The sequence below is a fragment of the Cryptosporidium andersoni genome (genome assembly GCF_001865355.1).
Source record: "Cryptosporidium andersoni isolate 30847 chromosome Unknown contig_2, whole genome shotgun sequence".
NCBI classification, from domain to species: domain Eukaryota; phylum Apicomplexa; class Conoidasida; order Eucoccidiorida; family Cryptosporidiidae; genus Cryptosporidium; species Cryptosporidium andersoni.
In genome coordinates this window covers 127,600-146,134 of record NW_027122843.1, presented here as the reverse complement: position 1 = coordinate 146,134, position 18,535 = coordinate 127,600, and the positions used below count along the sequence as shown (strand labels likewise).

General features: G+C 28.2%; 8 protein-coding genes across 8 annotated transcripts in view; 4 read left to right on the top strand and 4 right to left on the bottom strand.

Annotated features, from left to right (window-relative positions):
- Positions 1 to 410, top strand: part of cand_000770 (DNA-directed RNA polymerase II subunit RPB1) — a gene marked incomplete at both ends in the record, with an annotated part of 5,653 nt that extends 5,243 nt beyond the window's left edge. The window contains one exon of the mRNA XM_067210327.1: positions 109 to 410. Coding sequence (XP_067068402.1) covers positions 109 to 410 — 302 coding nt within the window. The remainder of the gene's footprint in view (positions 1 to 108) is intronic.
- Positions 411 to 1,010: 600 nt separating this feature from the next.
- cand_000760 (diacylglycerol kinase catalytic domain-containing family protein) lies at positions 1,011 to 3,956 on the bottom strand (the record flags this gene model as incomplete). Its single annotated transcript, XM_067210326.1, has 1 exon — positions 1,011 to 3,956. One exon carries the CDS (start codon positions 3,954 to 3,956, stop codon positions 1,011 to 1,013), a length of 2,946 nt encoding a protein of 981 aa, XP_067068401.1.
- A 1,142-nt stretch (positions 3,957 to 5,098) lies between these two features.
- On the top strand, positions 5,099 to 6,520 carry cand_000750 (uncharacterized protein; the record flags this gene model as incomplete). Its single annotated transcript, XM_067210325.1, has 1 exon — positions 5,099 to 6,520. One exon carries the CDS (start codon positions 5,099 to 5,101, stop codon positions 6,518 to 6,520), a length of 1,422 nt encoding a protein of 473 aa, XP_067068400.1.
- A 103-nt stretch (positions 6,521 to 6,623) lies between these two features.
- cand_000740 (uncharacterized protein) lies at positions 6,624 to 12,695 on the bottom strand (the record flags this gene model as incomplete). The annotated part of the gene is made up of 1 exon (XM_067210324.1): positions 6,624 to 12,695. One exon carries the CDS (start codon positions 12,693 to 12,695, stop codon positions 6,624 to 6,626), a length of 6,072 nt encoding a protein of 2,023 aa, XP_067068399.1.
- A 566-nt stretch (positions 12,696 to 13,261) lies between these two features.
- On the top strand, positions 13,262 to 14,014 carry cand_000730 (uncharacterized protein; the record flags this gene model as incomplete). Its single annotated transcript, XM_067210323.1, has 1 exon — positions 13,262 to 14,014. The coding sequence occupies one exon, from the start codon at positions 13,262 to 13,264 to the stop codon at positions 14,012 to 14,014; it is 753 nt and encodes a 250-aa protein (XP_067068398.1).
- A 118-nt stretch (positions 14,015 to 14,132) lies between these two features.
- On the bottom strand, positions 14,133 to 14,742 carry cand_000720 (ubiquitin-conjugating enzyme family protein; the record flags this gene model as incomplete). The annotated part of the gene is made up of 3 exons (XM_067210322.1): positions 14,133 to 14,505; positions 14,560 to 14,669; positions 14,728 to 14,742. 3 exons carry the CDS (start codon positions 14,740 to 14,742, stop codon positions 14,133 to 14,135), a joined length of 498 nt encoding a protein of 165 aa, XP_067068397.1.
- A 156-nt stretch (positions 14,743 to 14,898) lies between these two features.
- On the top strand, positions 14,899 to 15,441 carry cand_000710 (signal peptidase subunit family protein; the record flags this gene model as incomplete). The annotated part of the gene is made up of 1 exon (XM_067210321.1): positions 14,899 to 15,441. One exon carries the CDS (start codon positions 14,899 to 14,901, stop codon positions 15,439 to 15,441), a length of 543 nt encoding a protein of 180 aa, XP_067068396.1.
- Positions 15,442 to 16,387: 946 nt separating this feature from the next.
- cand_000700 (uncharacterized protein) lies at positions 16,388 to 18,424 on the bottom strand (the record flags this gene model as incomplete). Its single annotated transcript, XM_067210320.1, has 1 exon — positions 16,388 to 18,424. One exon carries the CDS (start codon positions 18,422 to 18,424, stop codon positions 16,388 to 16,390), a length of 2,037 nt encoding a protein of 678 aa, XP_067068395.1.
- Positions 18,425 to 18,535: the final 111 nt, after the last annotated feature.

The window sequence follows — 18,535 nt, the reverse complement described above, 5'->3', positions numbered from 1 at the left end:
CAACATCCCCCAATTATTCTCCTTCTTCCCCCCACTACTCACCAACCTCACCGAGTTACAATCCAGCATCTCCTAATTATTCACCTTCATCTCCTCATTATAATCCAGCATCTCCAAACTATTCTCCATCTTCTCCTCAGTATAATCCTGCACTCCCAAACTACTCTTCATCTTCTCCTCAGTATAATCCTGCATCTCCAAATTATTCCCCTTCTTCACCTAACTATGTTTTGTCAAATGGAAATATCGATTCACCCCAATACTCACCATCTTCACCTCATTATGATCAATCAGTTGCTGCATATCATCCAACTTCACCATCATATACCAGTACAAATATGGCTGCTGAAGAAGCTGAATATTCACCAACATCTCCCTTAGGAGGAACTACCAAGTCTCCAACTGATTAATTAGAATGAGATAGAATCTGTTGAAAGCTTACTAATTAATAACTAAATCTACAGTATCTGAGACTTACCTGGAAAAGAAGTACTTTGAACCCCAAATTATATAATACCGGTATAACTACAACTACTTTTGAAATAAAATATGGATCTATCCTTAAAAGTAGGTACAGGGACAGTAATAAAGAAATTTATTATTTAAGATAATAGAATTAGATATGTATTTTGTATTATAGTTATAGAATGAAAATTATAGGTAGAACACATGAGAATATAAACTTGAGATTATAAAACTTGCACTTTAAAGTTACTTATTATGTAGAGACAAATCTTGAAATTACTGACTAAAAATACATTTATTAGCAATTATTACTTTTAATTTATTGCATTGTAAATTTACTGGGATTTGACTTCAGTACTCATCTTGTTGGGTATTATTTAGCCATATTTAAGATCAAATTTTTATATAACCCAAAATTTTATACACTAACTCTCAAAAATGAAATTAATAAAGTGATATTTAAATTCTATTTTATTTTGTACAAAAAGTTAAATCTACCTAATTTATTTATTATATCTGTTATATTTTATTTTTGCAATTTAATATTAGGAAATAAGGATTTTATTTTCACGTACAATCTGCCGTGTTATCCAACGTTTTTGTTCATCTGTAATCACTTGCTTATCAACTGCTAAATCTAAAGCGTTTCTTATAGGAAGAGTTATTGCTTTTTCGGAATTTTCAGGGCATAAAACAGGTGTGAGTCCTGAATATTCAACTACCAAACGACACTTCTCAATAATTCTTGGTTCTCCATCAACTTGGAAAGGAACGGGTCTAGGAATCTCAACAACTATCTGTTTTCCTTGACATAGTTTTATAGGCTCTGCAAGACCAACTTGCAATTGAGTTAAGTGTAGTATTGATCTAACTCCACAAACTTCAATAAGCCCATCATCAATTTTCTGATGTTTAAAGCTACTTTTCTGATCAGTACTGTTATCTTGAGAGCTACTACTAACTGATAAAGGAAATGGATAACTATTGTATTCAAATGATTTAGATATTCTAGATGTATTTATATTACTATTACCTTTAAATATAGAACCAAACCACCTTTTAAAAGTATCCACTGTTGCATACCGTTCATTTGGAAAAGGTTCAGGATCACTGCTTGAAGAAAAGTTGTTATCTTGCATTGGGTCATCATCTAAGTCATCTAGATCTACAAAGTTACTTAATTTTTCAATAGATAAAGATAATGAACGATCATAAATGGTCTTATTAAGCTTATTTCCAATAGATGTAACAGTTCTCCTAAGGGGTTTCCTATTTTTTGCTTCTTGATAATCTTTAAGTATTCCATATTCCTTTGGTAGTTTCCATAATTTTATACCCCCTGCAAAGCTGGGAATATTGCATATAATAAGGCCCTCTAATTTAAAATCTCTTGGAGAACAGCCATATCCTAATTGTTCATTATTATTTGACATGTTATTCTCATTAATAATTAAAGGAACTTTGTAACCTAAAATCTTGGAAAAAGTATTCTTTATCAACTTGAATGTACAAAATGGTTCCAAAATTAAAAAAATAACTTTCATTATTGTCCATTTTTCTGGAAAAAAACCAAAATATTTTAAGTTTGATAAATTTTGAGTATTATGACATATAGGAGAAAGGGATTTGGAAGAATTAAATTGAGAAAGATCGTTAGAGTTCGTATAAGTAGAGTTCATCTCATCAGTAATACATACAGGATTTCCATCACACCATATTTTAACTCCATTTAATTGAATATTTTTATCTGCCAAAAAGTCTCTCAATCCAACCTCACCATAAACTAGTTGATTTCCAAGTCTACTCCTAAAATGTTGAGGATATTTCTCCCTTAAATTGTGGAATTTCAAAGCAATTCTAGCTGCAATTCCTATATCCAAATAATTAAAAAAAGTAGAAGAGTACAAAAGCCTTGAATTTGTCATATCTAGTATATTATTTTCAATTTTATTTGGATCTGTTTTATATTCTGTATATTTAAAAGGATCAACTTCATTATCACTTTTTACAATATCCCATGCTGAACAAGTCCATACATCCAAATTTTTAACAGTTGCTATACAAATTTTCTTCAGTACTTGTAATATATTTCCATCAAAACTTACTCCCCAACCTAAAATACGGCTCAAGTCGTTTCCAGTTCCCAATGGAAGAATTGCAACAGGAGGTAACATATTCACTTCGCTACCATAAATTACACGACAACGATCTAATATCCATCGAACTGTTCCATCTCCACCACAAACCAAAATTAAAAGTCTATTAAGTTGAGCTAAAGGCTTAAACATATTTAGTGCCTCATCAGGTCCTTTAGATGGTAGTAAATCTACTATCTGCAAAGGATTTAAATATAAGTATAAATCTCGAATAAGCTGTATTCCAACATGACCTCCAGATTTGGTATTTACAAAAACTAACAATGGTTTGGCTATCGGTCTATGAAAAAATCTATCATTAAGAATCATCTTTCTTTCATATATATTGAACTGAGGAAATATTTGAATTAAATCTGATATCCTTCTACGCTGAGTATGTTTAGATAAATTCTTATCCGAAGTATAATCCTTAATTTTAACTTTTAAACCCTTTATTTCATCTCTTGGACTAGATACACAAGTTTTTGGAGTATTTCTATTTCTAATATCTAACTTTGACCTAGGACTACTTGACTGACTGTGGATCTTTGGAAACCTTCTCATTTCAATGTGAAATGAATTAGGAGCTAGTATTATTGATTTTAGCCTTCCAAGATCGCATACATTTTCATCAATACCACATAATATTACACAGTCATCGTGAAATGTTCTATTACACCAAATGCATCTTTTACCAAATAATCCAAAAGGAGAAAAACAAACAGTTCTACATACCGAGCATAATGCCCCTGATTGTAAATTCCCTGGAATTAAAGTATGCAATAGATCTAAAGATTCTTTATCATCTTCTATAAGATTTGAATTATTACCACTTGAATTATCTTCTTCTTCAGATGTTAAATCATCATCGTTAGATGTTAAATTATCTATAGTTAAGTATTTTTTATCTAATGTACTTGTCTCCTTACAAAAACTAGAATCTGAAGCCATTAAACAGTGGGTATGAGATATTCTTTTGCAAATACAACATTCCCATCCTCTATATCTTTCCATCCATAGAAACTGCCTTCTAATCATTCCACAGCAGTATGTACAATACCTTGGATGACTAGAAGTTTCATATAATATCCAGTGATGCTTTAGTTTAATATGTCTGAGAATACTATATTCATAGTTACTTTGTATATAAAAAAGTCCAAAAATTATTCCAAAACAAACAATAAACAATACACAAGATAAGAGAAACCAGTGTTTGGCTGTAAGTAGTATTACATGAGATCTCACACTTAGCATTGCAATCTTTGTCACATTAAATACTTCTCGAATAGGTACAATAAAGTCCAGTATATGCATAAATAAAGGAAGTTCATAGTTATCTCCTACATAACTAGTCATTTTTAATTATTAAAACTATTATGGAGATCCCAAAAGTTACATTTTTCTCTAGCCTCTGCACAAAACCCTTAGGTTTTTTTGCGCCATTTATTATTACCAACTCCATAATATAATCTGTTATTTTATCATATAGATTACTATTTTATAATATTTCTAGTGATAAATATGAAGTAGTTATTCCACAAACATTTCTCTATAATATTACTCTATTATAATTAGAACTTTGTCAAGAGCATTTTTTTAGGAATTCCTTAATAGAAATAACTACAGTTAATATATAGAATTTATAAATTAAATAAAATGAATTCAACATATTCTTTATCTTATGACTTTATTTAAAACCACATCTTAAGTTTTATCTTTTAAAGTATCAATATAAGAATTTGAACCTTAAAATTAATATTGTATTATCTGCAATATTTATAAGAGTTAATTAAGAAGTTCCGGATTTGTAAGATTATTTGAGTAGAAATTAAGGGCTATTTAAAATAATACCTATCATATCTTAATAAATGCACTTTTTTCAAAAGAATTATGCCAGACTAAATATAGATGTTTAAACTCTTTTAATTACAATCTTATTATTTATTTAAAATCAAATAGCTAATAACTATTATCTATATACCAATAAGTTTCTATTATTTACAAAGAATTTATATTTTGATAATAAATTTCAAAGAATATTATATACATATATATGATTTTATCAAAACTTTTAGAATAACACTCTAGGATTCATAATATGAAATATATTAATATTAAAATCATTAATTGATTATATTACAGAAGTCTGACTAATAATATAGTATTGGTATTTTGTATAAATGTAATATATATTAAAGTACCGAATAGTATTATATATCTTGAGTTTAAGCCATCTAATTTATAACAACATATATCTTAAAATGTACCTAAATATATTCAATAAGAATAGCTAATGATAAGGTTGTTCAATTATATTTTGAAAGAACTATTAAACACTTCAAAGTATAAGATTTACATTTTAGTTTCAAGATACCACGGGTTAACTACCCGCCCTTTGTATTTGGTCCTCTCTTGACAATCAATCTAAAACTGGATTACTCTCTTTTAAAAGCTTGAGAAACCTAAAAAACAACTCTATTGAGTACTATTTAGTTATAATGGAGAATTCATCCGAATATATCCGCTTATTTTCTGGGGATATATTTGGGACTATTAAGGAAGTAATCTTTGATAAGTCTGAAATAGATTTAAAAACCAAAACAAGTGTTAATACAAAGTCTACAGAAGTAAATACCTCTTTAAATGATCGTATTACGTATATAACATGGCGTGAAAGGGAGTCCGATGGACTATCATTACTAAGTGGAAACTGTATAGAAAGAATAATATTGGATAATAATTCCAGTACTATATTGAATGAATTAATTATCGGACGCAAGAATGGTATTGTTGAGTTACTTCATATATCACTATTAGATAATAAATCATCCTTTAGAACTAAATTTATGTTTCCATCAAGCATTATTTTGATTCAAGATGTAACAAAGCAGTATATAAAGTATAGTGATAATAAAGATGAATTATTTTTATTAGTAATTGATTCAAAATGTCATCTGTGTATTTTCAAGTGGAATTGTGCAGTTAAACATATGTATAATGAAGATAATGAATTAATAAAAGTTGACACTTGTTGGTTTTTTGAAGAAAGGGAGAGTACTCCTGATTGGCTAGTACATTCTACCATTTTACCTGGTTCAAATATTTTAGCTGCTGCATATAATAGTATAAACAATTCCGTTGCTTTCGGAGGTTATGAGAATGATTTAAAGATTTATTCATTAAAATTAATGAAGATTATTTGGAAATGTAGAAATGTTAGTTCAAATGCTCTTAAGCACAGAATCCCAGTTTATATTAGGTGCCTTGCATTTGTTCAGTTAGATCCTCAATTATTATTATGTGGTACAGGTACAGGTAATATTAGATTATACAGTCCTACAGCTCAACGAAAGCCAATATTTAGTAAGCAAATTTGGGAAGATAAGTCACCAGTAACTTCAATAGCTATTGCCAAGCAATGGAGTTTATTTAAAGATATAAGTAATACTTTTGGATGCGTAGCAATTGTTGGGAATAATATTGGTTCAGTAAGTATTATTAAATTAAGTGCAAAGGAATCTGATAAGTCCCCAATCGACTTTTATGTTGCTCCAACAAAAAGGCCTTCAGCCTTAGCTAATATATCATTCAAACAACATAAAAGGCAGTGTATACAAAAGGGTGAAGAAAATAAAATCAAAGCAATAGTTCCAAAATACTCAAGAGAGAATAGCATTATTATTGAATATTCTGTAATGGGGAACCTCAAGGGAATAATGGGGGGTATATCCTGTATAAGCTGTTTGAGGCTCAAATATTGCAAGAGTGACTCTACAAAGGTTTTGGTTGCAATTACAGGTCCTGGTAGATTTGTCTATATATATGATTTGACAAAAAGGGAAATGATAAAGAAGATTCATACACATCAGAAAATGTGTTTTATTTTATGGGATCCTAGTATTAAGAAGGAAGAAAAGTGATATTTGGATTAAATCCTATAAGAAATATACAAGACTTAAATTAAAAATAATTGAACAAAAATTCCGCAATAAAATTAATTTTAAGATTAAGGTTATTTTATATTTAAACTATATTGATATCTTTTTGTAAATATTTATCTTTTTTATTTAATATATCTTGAGCTTGTTTATTAATGTGACTATACATCCCTGAGAATTTTTCATGAGATATTAGAACTTTCTTGATAAGTTTTGGTGAGAATAAATATTCAAAATAAGGGATATATTGCCCATTTAGGAATCCACAATAATAAGTATTGAGTAAAAGAAGAATGTATTCAGATACTTTATTAATAATTTGTGTCGAATTTGAATCCAAATATTGGGTATTCATAAGATAAAGTCTAAACCATTTATAATTAGAATAATTATCACTTGAATTACTTAGAAATTCTAAGTGGTTCTTGTCAAAATGCATTAGATTAAACTCTGTTAAATTAAAATTATCTGGTTTGAGATTCAAATAATTACTTAGTATGATATACACACAAGATAAAGCATTTTGACAAGCATTTGTAATGCCAATATCTGATGAAATCAGTTTAATTGCACAATTTACACACTTCATAACAACAAATTGTGAAGCAATAAACTGAATGAGACTTCTTCTGTAATTCATTATAACTTTTAACATTAAACCAACAGCTATTAGGTCAACATATCTTACTGATTCATAATCTATACTAAAATTATTTAACAGATTTTGCCCAATATTTAGTAAGTTTTCATTATCAGGGCTTTCAAATGTTAGTATAGGAATTAAAATATAATCAAGAAATGCAGTTCCAGAAAATAAATAAGTACTCCCATTAAGAATTATTAATATGCCTTTAATAATGTCGTTAACTTGAGGGTTCCAAACTGCGTTATTTTTATATTTTAAAACCTCTTCCGTACGAATATAAGTAAGTGTTGACTGCAAATATGCTCTATTTGAGGATAATAATCCCAATTCAAAATGAGACTTGAGTGTATTTAAATAGTTCAAGAGTAATATTTCATCTTGATCCAATAACAAAGATCTTCCAAAGGAAGTCCACAGGAGTATAAATTCTGAAAAGTAAAGTAAGTCATTATCAATACATATCTTTAGTACTTTAAAAACAAATCCTGAAAATATGACATGAATTATAGACTTATTCTCTTCATTAGTATATCCCTGACACAAACCACTGATATTCGATACATTCCATTCATCATAGTGATGAACCCATAATAAAGGTGTAAAAGCTCTGAATTTATCATCTTCATCTTCATTATCTACAGAAAATAGTATCTTCAAAAATTCCAGTCCACTGAATAATTTGAGAATATTTCCAAAAGTAAGTTTAGTAAAACTTATATTCCTATTCTCTTCATAAGATTCTGTCCAATCTCTAATCATATTCTCAATAATATCATCCTTAATATTCTCTAATTCTAACTGTAGTAAAGATTCCGATACTACCATACTGAAATGACACATTTGTGAACAACACCAGAAAATACAATGAGGTAAAATCTCAGAATTGATTAGATTGTTGGTTTTAAGGACATCAATTAGGATGTATGGTAGTGAGGATTTCAGTTTAAAATTAGAAAAGATCTGAATTATGTCTATACAAGCTTTAATAAAGTCTAAGAGTATATTTTCTTGATATCTCTCCCCTTTTTCAATAAAAATTTTACATGTCATACTCAAATACTTCCATATATACATAGAATCTTTATTGGAAAGTGAAGTAGTAACACACTTAAAGCCTTCAACTATTAATTGTGAATATTTAAAACCTAAGTTTAAAACAATATTCTCAATAAGCGAACTAGATACTGATTCGTCCAAAAATTGTTCAAAGCAATAGCTTCTTAATAGTTCAAAAGAGTTACCATTTAGAGATATATATCCAACTGTATTATCTTTCTGGTCTAATTTAGATATTTCAGATAAAGCCAAAAAGGCTCTAAGTTCTATAAATAATCTAGATAGATTATTTGAATTAACAAGTGAGTTAGAATATAGCTCATCTTCCATATCCAAAATTAGTAATACAATATCAATTTGATGATTTTTTGAATGAGAAAGTGTACACAAAAACTTGAGGGTCTTGGTATAATCAAAGATAAGTTCCTTCAGTAGGTCAAGTAATATAGTAGAAGCAGATATTCCTGGTCCAAAGCGTAAATTTGAAAAGTATGTAGTTGGAAATCTATTTTCAATTTCAAAGGCTTTAATCAGTATGTTATAACTAATATCACATAAAGTAATTCTCAATCTTAATCTTTCTGAAGTATCAATGCTATGTATTAGTTTCTTAAAGGTACAAAAATTATCCCAATTGCACCAAATCAGAATTTCTTCTAAAAAATAATCTACATCGGTAATTGGTATCTTTAATCTTCCATATTCGTTAGTATTTGTATCAGTATCCTTAAAATTTCGGTGGTCAACGGTGGTCAGATCAAACTTTGGCCACATTCTGTAAAGATATAAGAGAAGTCTAAATACTTCAATACTATCATAACGATAGGGTAAAGAATATTTCAATTTGTTATTGAAGCTATTCAATTTAATTTTTAAATCTGCTAAATTAGATATTATTAGCATTAACATTCTCAGATATAAAAATTCGAAAGAATTTCCCTTATTCAAATTGTAGTACCTTTCACAGAGTAAGTTCAAACACTCAAAAGGAAATTCCTCAAAAATTTTCAAGTGCAATTTATTCAAGTTTAACTGAAAATTTTGAATTTTCGCCAAGTTTGCACTCTTATATGTTGATATAGATTCTAATAGCATGTAAATGTGCAACATCACAACAGTAGGACTATTTCGATCTTCATTTTGATTTTCCTTAAAACTGTCTAGAGCTTGTCCAAGTGTAAAAAGGCTCTTCAGATCAACAGCTTTAATCCAATAAATCCATCGTTCCTGCCATTCAACAGAACCTTCACTTATTGTATATATCGGGTGCTGTTCTTCCAACTTTAATAAAATTTCTAGATGTCTATTATATTTGGCCTTTTCTTTATTAGATATTACATTATATAAATTATTGTAAATTTGAAAAAAAAGTACCAATTTATTTACTGTTATTAAAGTTGCATCATTTGGTTTACAGATAAGTGTCATAAAATCCTGAATACCTCTCACTATTTCTAACTTCCTATAAGAATTTATCTTTAAGTCTCTTAACATTAATATTGAGATAGTTCCATTAAATATTAACAAATCAATTGAAGTTCCTAGAATACTATCTTTATCATAAAGTTTAACTATTTGCGATATTTTCTCTAAATAACTAGTGTTTGAGTCATACAATACAAATTTCTCTTTCAAAAATCGTATGCAGTTGCTAGATAACAAGTAGTTTTCACTAAAATTATCTTTTAAGGTGTTTATGTTCTCATTTTCTTGCAAAGCTTTGATAGTAGAGTTTATATACTGAAACTCAGTGCAGTATAAATTACTATTTCTTATTTCTATTTCTGGATTTATCCATTCAGCTGGTGTTGTAGGCATTTCTTTAAGTGATAGATTAATTTCTTCTTGGTCAAGAAATAGTCTTGCTTCTTTGTGTAGTAAAGGTAAGAGTATTTTCGGAGGTGAAAGTGCAAGGAAATATGTTCTCAGCAAATCCACAAGTTTACACTGAGTCAATGAGCTATATTCATGATCAGTACATTTTTCTGAGTGGTCCATAATCACATTCAAAGCTATTTCAAATAAGTAAGAGTCCAAATTTTCGTATAGCTTATTCTTAAGACTATATTCTATTAAAGTGGAGATTATAATGACCATAGCATGATTAATTAATCCATAGTGTATTAGAGTAGTTATTCTAAATCTATTTATAAGAAATCTGCAGCATAAGTTATTTGTGTTAGTAATATCCAAGCTTTTAACTATTTCTAAAATATTGGAAATTAAAGAATTATTCAAAGGTAGTAAACATAAATTTGGATTTGCAAGAAACAAGTCAGAAATCACCTTCATAGGTTCATTTTCATTTATAATATCCAAAGGATTATTATAATTAAATTTATATACATCTATATCATTAAAAGAGATTTCTAGAACTTCATTTATACCAGGTACTTTGCTTAGACATTCATCTATAAATTCAGTTTTAATCAAAGTTGCTTCATAACTCAATAAAATCTCTATGTGAGTGAATAATTTTATTGAGTATTTAACTTTCTTCAAAAAATTTTTAGTAACCATTAAACTTTTTTTTCTGTAGTTTATACTGTTTGGATATTTGTATTCCAGAAGTTTTTCAATGAAATCTTGTACATTTAAAATAGTAGAATTATGCAGCTTACTATTTGAAGTAAAAATGGATTTTATGAAGTGAGATAAAGAATTGGTAAAGTCTGTAATACTCAAAGAACTTGAGCTATCTATTCCTTGAAATAGGCAAAGAACGACCTCTTCTAAAATAGTATCACAGCAACGCTCCAATTTATTACTTGTCATATATATCTCTACAAATAAAATTAGTATGTTTATCTCACTGCCTAGAGGCTTATTTGGTAACTTTGCTAATATATTTGTATTTTTATATATAAGAAGGATTTTGCGAATTATACCAGGCTCTAACCTCTCTTTTTGCTTGTTGATAGAATGTAGAAGACGGATTATAAAGCATTCTAGTATATTGGAGTTTACTATTGATTTTAGGATATCAGAAAAAGTGAATTTCGGTATTGGTGGTAATTCCCTCATTAAATCTACAATAAGTAACTCCTTCTCAATCATATCAACTGAATTATATACTTCTAGAAGCCATTCTTTGTATAGTGTTGTGTAAATTTTGTCTCTAGTTTTTATAGCAGGACGTTTGCAACATGGACAATAAATCATTAGGTAATCTAATTCATTATTATCCGAGTTTTTTATCATATCTGACTTATCTTTTTGTACTATCAGTGGTTCACTAAAGTAGTTAAGCATAATATCTCTAGTAGGGATACATTCATAAAGTTCATCCACGAATTCTTGCAATGATAATGCATCTAAATCATATAAAGGAGATGATATGCTGTGTATTGACCATAAAATAAGTTGCAAGACTTGAATAGGGCAAAGAATTATACGATCTTTAATACTCATTGTGGTCTTACTCTGACATACTAAATAAGATACTAAAAAAATACAAGAACTTGTTTTCTTTTTAAGAGGTAAATATTTACATATATAGTCAATCAAAACACGCTCAAATGGCATTAATATATTTCCCACTATACTTTCTTTTAGTAAATTATAATTAATTTCGACGTCAAAATTTATGTAATTATCAGCCATTATACTTGTTTCTACAAACTCATAGCGTCCATGTAAACCAGTCTTAACAATAAAAGGTTCACAGTATGAAATATTGCTACTTTTAGCCAATTTTAAACCTAGTTTATTTCTATTCTTCCTCGTATTCTTTATATTTGCCAATTGAATTGATTGAATGTGACTATATGTTCCATGATAAAGAGATATTAATTCAGATAATCTAGAGTTATAAGTAGATTCATCTATCTGGTCAATTACAAAATTTATTCTTGATACAGGATCATACATTATAAACTTAGTCCAAATTGAAAGTATAGACTCTGAGCTATAAACTTTTGCATTATCCAGGAAAATACAAAATTGTTCAAGAATACAGTAAAATGAGTACAAATAAAGTACAAATTCATTGTTTAGAATATCCAAATTATTTGAAATGAGTAAATCACCATTTATCGTTGCCGTCTCATCATAGGTAATAATTACTCTATTAATTACTTTTATAATAAATGGAATTGCCAACCCTTTGACATCTAAGGTTCTTTCTACAATATCTAAACAACGATTAATTGACCATTCACAAATAAGTTCAATTTTAACTTCAAGTGGCTTATATGATACGTTATCACCTTCATCCCTATTGTTACAAGATAGAATTACACTTTTAGAATATTCAGGTATAGTTTCAACAATCTTATTATCAACTATTGGAATTGGTAAAAGAAAATCATAATATTTAATATGAAAAGATTCAGGTATAGAGTTTAATATAATGCTCCAATATTTTTTAATTATATCATCATTACTTAGAAGGTTTTCTAAATACTGTATATTGCATCCTGCAGCTGCACAAGCAGCCTCACTAAGTAGTTCCATATATATTACAAAAGTACACAATATTTATTTCATTTCAGTATATCTATTAAATACTAAATTTTTGTTCAGTAATTTATTAACATCACTTAACGGGGGATATCAAACCATTAGGCTCCAAACCCACTGCAGTATTTACCGTTGCTCACAATATTACTGTAAATCAGTCAAACATATATCATTAAAGTTGGTATATACGTAATTAGCTATTAGCTCTTCAATATTAAAAGTTTCTAACTATACATTTCATCATAAATAAGGATTACCTGACCAATTTATCACTTCTATAATAATATCATATTGTTTAAGTACATTTTAAATATTTAATATATACATGATACTATTTCTATAGTATATACTCTATTTAATATATACATACTAAAGACTTTTCTATTATTCTAGTTTAGTTATTGCTATTATTAATCTAATAGTGCATAATATTCCAAGTTTAACTTAATTATAACCATACTATTGTAGTAACTAAGTGCAAATAATGAAATTGGCGCTGTGTCTCGCAAGTTATAGACGGTCGAATCTCGAGTCTCTTTGTACTAGGATTTATTCTGTAAATGAGTAATATAAGTAACAATGATGAAAAAGTGGAAGACATCATAGCTGAATCTCACCTAAATATTGAAGAAGATATTACAGATGAATATTTAGTGGATAATTGCAAAAATAATAGGATAAGTATAGACATAAAGCTAGCCGACTCTATAATATCACGAGATATGAAGTCTATTGCAATTTTAATCATTAAGAATTGTAGTTTAATATCTGGTGAAGCTTTCTGGTCTTTAATGTTCTGGAATAATGGAGATTTATTAGCATTGTCACTTCAAAAGTCAACACATTTATCAACAATAGTGTTAACTAATTCTTTGAAAGATATGATTTCAGAAAGTGGCTCTGTAACAATTTATTCTATTATAAATATACTGAAACAAATGAATGAGTGGCTTGAACTACATATATATCTCCCGAAATCCTTAATAAGATCCAATTCATCGGAGATACCTCCATTGAAAAATATATTGATACTGTACTCGATTATAGTGGAATCTATATATCCATTCTTTTCTTCCACACTATCTATAAAAACTGATTATGGAGGAAAGCTGCAGGTTGAATTATCCAGAGGTTTTGAATTGATAAGTAGAGGAGCTGAAGTGACAAAGGAAAATAAGAGAACATGGTCTAGATTTAAAATTGTTGAGGATTCTCAAGATAAATTTCTTAATGAAGTATTAGGTAGTATTGCAAATAAAACTAGCCAGATACCTGTTATTCAACATATGAAATTATCTCTAGAGAATATTTGAATATTTGAATATTTGAAATTTCACTTTAGGCTTTATCGATTTCTTCTAACACTTTGTTTAGATAATCTTATATAACTGAAATATACTAAAACATTATTTGGACATTATTGTCGTTATATTATAGAACTTTGGCTTTATCTTCTTCATTTGATGAATCTTCAGCTTCTTCCCAGGAAGCTCTAACACATTGCTGTACTTTTTCGTAGTATTCAAGACGGTTTTCAGTATACATTTGAGCAGCTTCAGCATTGGCTGGAGAGTTCGGATTAGGATCATTTAACAAAGATTGAATGCATGTTAAAATAGCACATATATCAAATACAGGACTCCATTGCTGTTGTAATATATCCAAACAAATATTTCCATTTATATATACATTTGGATGAAATACTTTCGTTATAAACTTGATATCTGGAGCCTTATTTGGATATTCTTCAGAGAACTTAATATCAAGCTTGAATATACCACCTTCCCAAATAGTTCCTTCAGGACTTTTAACAATTCAAAAGTGTAAAATATATATTGCAAAATCACATATGACTTACCCAAATATTACTGCATCCCAGTGCATCAGATCTCCATCTAGTGGAGTCCCACAAATACCTTCAGGTGGATCTGAACTTAATTTAGTGAAATCCCTCAATATACGTCGTCTCTAAAGTATAAAATTCATAATAGAGTGGTAATATATAAGCTTATAGTTAATAACATACCGCTTGGGATTGCATTATCCAATAAAATAGTATAAACTGAATTAGTTTATCTTAGCTACTTAATAACTTTCTGCCTCAAATCCCCGCTTAATATATTCTCGAATTGGTTGCCATTGTATACTTAAGCTAAGACCTCACAATCCGAGATCTAATTCGTATATTTGAAAATAAATGGAATCTACTCTTTCCCGTATAAATATTTTGGTGTGTACTTTTGTAGCAGCTTTAGCAACCTGCGCAGCAGGAAATTTTGTAACATCTTTATTTTATCAACCAAACCCTTCTGGGGTTGTTGAATTCCACTCAGTTTTGGACATAGGAATAAGCCCATATTTAAGAAATGATCAAGCTAACATAGCATTTAATATCAAGACATCTCTAAAAGATATTTTTCAATGGAATACTAATCAACTATTTGTGTATGTATATGCCTCATATCAAAATCAGTATACACCCATTAACAATGTAATTATATGGGATCATATTATTTCAAATCCTAAATTAGATGCTAATTCTGATCTAATTGGTATAATTAATGAATATCCAATTCGTGATATAGGACGTCATTTGAGGAATCAAAAATTCAAGTTGAATATTGCTTATTGTTACATGCCTATTGTTGGATTTATACATTATAAGCAACTTGGTACCTCTAAAATGGCGAAATTACCAAGTCATTATTTTCAATACAATCAAAAAATTTCCAAAATGTAATAGAAAAGTTTAATTATATTCCTTGTGAATATCTGATATTTTTTTACTTTTTTTAAAAAGCACAATTTAATATGATTCATATTACTGCGAATTAATGTTATCTAACCTACACTATTATGGTATTACCACTGTATAGTATCTATTTATAGTTCTAAGTATGGATAATTAAATTGAATAATGAACAGCTTAAAACAATAGATTCCGATACATATAAAGTGAGCTGAAATAATTTATTTCTAGATACTAGCCTTCTTTTTAATATTTATTTATCTAAATTTACAAGAGTATAGTTTATACTTAAAAGAAAAAAAACTACCATATATATTATTATAGTAATTCCAAATTTAGTTTAGTTATCTTCTAACTAAGAAAAGAAAAATAAGTGCAAAATAAAGTCTTACAATCTTATTTCTTCATCTTTAAATAAATATAAATTAATAATATTGCTACCTAATATAATAGCTATTAAAATTATAGGGGTAATATTCTAAAATTTCATATATATACCACTTACAAATATTGATACTCTCAATTTGAAGTTATATTTTATCTACAGCTTTAAGCATAACTAATATAAATATTGATTTTGTATTTAATATTCTAGATGTTACTAAGTAGCGATTATCAGTAAATTTTATAGGGTGGAAAGGGTTTGAAATTAAATACTTCTAATTGTAGTAGTTCATAATAACTATTACATAGCAAGTTATCTCGCTATTTTGCAATATCTTAACTATAATATTAATGAAAATTTAGGAAATATGAACAATTAATCTTATAACTGTGACAATATTATTTACGAAAGATTATCTCCTAACTTGTCTATTAAGATGTTTACTAGAAATTCCATTTTTTAAATTAAAAGGTACCAGCAAAAATTACCAACTATAATTAATTAATATAAAATACACGAAGTATATTTATTCATATTAAAGAAATCCACATATTAATAAAATAAATTCCAAAGTATATCCAATGATGGATGTGAAAATACTGCAATTAAAATTGGAAATATTACGAGTAATCCCAACTTTTGTTGTGTCGATATTGATGAAAGTAAATATGAAGAGGTAATAATTATCAAAAGAGTTGCAATAATAGATTTGAAAGAAAATTTATATCTAAAGAAAGATGAAATAGAATAACCATGAGCTGAGCTATTAAAAAGACAATTTGAGTAAAACTTTTTTTCGTGAAAAGTAGTACATTTCAAAGGTAGACGCAACCAAAAAATTTCATCTTGTGTAAATTTTTCATATAGGTAATTAGTTTCATTAATAATTGCATACCTATCACCATCAACGTCTAGTAAAAATATATGACTACTTCTTAAATTACTTTTCCAAAACTCCATAAAGTCTGTAATTTTCTTCATTGACCCAACCTTATTTTTATAACTTGATATAGCTAGTTGTACTGGTTGAATGAATAGCTCCTCATCTTCAAAAATTTCTGAGTCACCAAAATATTCGTCAAATTCTTCAGAATTTGAGTTATTAGTTTCTTCATGAGAATTTCTACTTCTTTGATTCACCCTTGCCCTTTGATAACGTTTTCTGGAGTTTTCTAAAGGTTCCAATACTTCGAGCTTCATTTTATCTAATTCATCATTACTCTGGCTATATTCCTCATGAACTATAACTAAGCAAATTATTCTATTCAAAATATTAGATTCACAAAGAAATTGGACATTTTCGGCATCTAAAAATGGATAATAGTACTGCTGAATTATATATAAAGAAGATTCTATTTTTAGAGATAATAATTGTGGGCTCTCAAATAAATTATTCTTTTCTTCACTAATTTTCTCACTTTGCTTCAGAAACTGATCGATTTCTTTATTATTTACCGATAAATGAAATATAGATGATACTTCATTCACTTTCATATTTGAATTTATTGCTGGAAATAAAGCTAAAGTGGGTCCTTTAATATCCACATTCCAACTTTTTAGAAAATCCCTTCCGATTTTCGTAGATACAAAGGCAAAATCAAAAATAGAACTCCATTTTAAGGCTACAGACTTAATAATAAGCGAAGGTTCTTGTTTTTCAGAAATATAAATAATTTTACCTCTATAATTTTCTTGTGATTTTTTGATGAGCCAATTATAGGCACTCTTTTGGCATGTTATTATATGTAAAGTTTGAGGAAAGGAGTCAAATAAGAAATCTGTGAAACTCTCAATTGTAGAATCAAGAATCTGAGAGTACATTTCATATTGATACCCATTTGTTAATATAAAAATTGCAGGAAATACTTTTACATTTAATGGAAGATATTTCAGCAAATTTTTCTCTTTATGTGCATTTATACGTCCAAATCTATAATAATTTCCCATTTCCTCAATAGATTCCTCCCATATTGGCGAAAAGTAGTGGCACAGTTCATCTTTATCTGTATAAACTTGAATTACCCATGATTCTTTATTCTGAGATTTAACTAAAGTATGGAAATTCTCACTAGTTAAAGTTACAGCCTCAGAAGGAATAACTTCTATTTTCCCTCCATAATTACTATCATAAATAGATCGTTTATCTGCATCTCCAAGTACTTCATATGCCTTAGATATTTCGCGAAATTTTTCCAGGCAAGGTTCACAACCATGATTTTTATCTGGATGCCATCTCAAACTCAATTTTCTAAATGACTTCCTAATCTCCATATTTGTTGCCTTCTTTGATACTCCTAGTATATCATAGTAATCAAGATGTGTTTCACTTTTATTAACCATTCCATTTATGTTGTATTGTTCCTCACCAGCTTTTAATATTATAATTAAAATAAGAACAAAACCTATTAAAAGAAATACAGAAAAGTCAACCACTTTTTCTTTTACAGATGAAAATTTAAAATTCTTAATAAAGTTTAAATCTGACTTTGGTGTAACTATGGTATCCATCATATTATTTGTATTCTGTTTTGCCAAAGATCTCGAAGATATTAAAGAGCCATTACTTTTTTGAGATCTACCTTTCTTCATAGCTAAACAGTGAAATTTCCATAAATTGTACTTAGGATCATATTAGTAACAAAGAATTAGCTCCATTAAATACTTCTTTAGCCCCCGCTTCAGTTTGTTATAGAAATATAT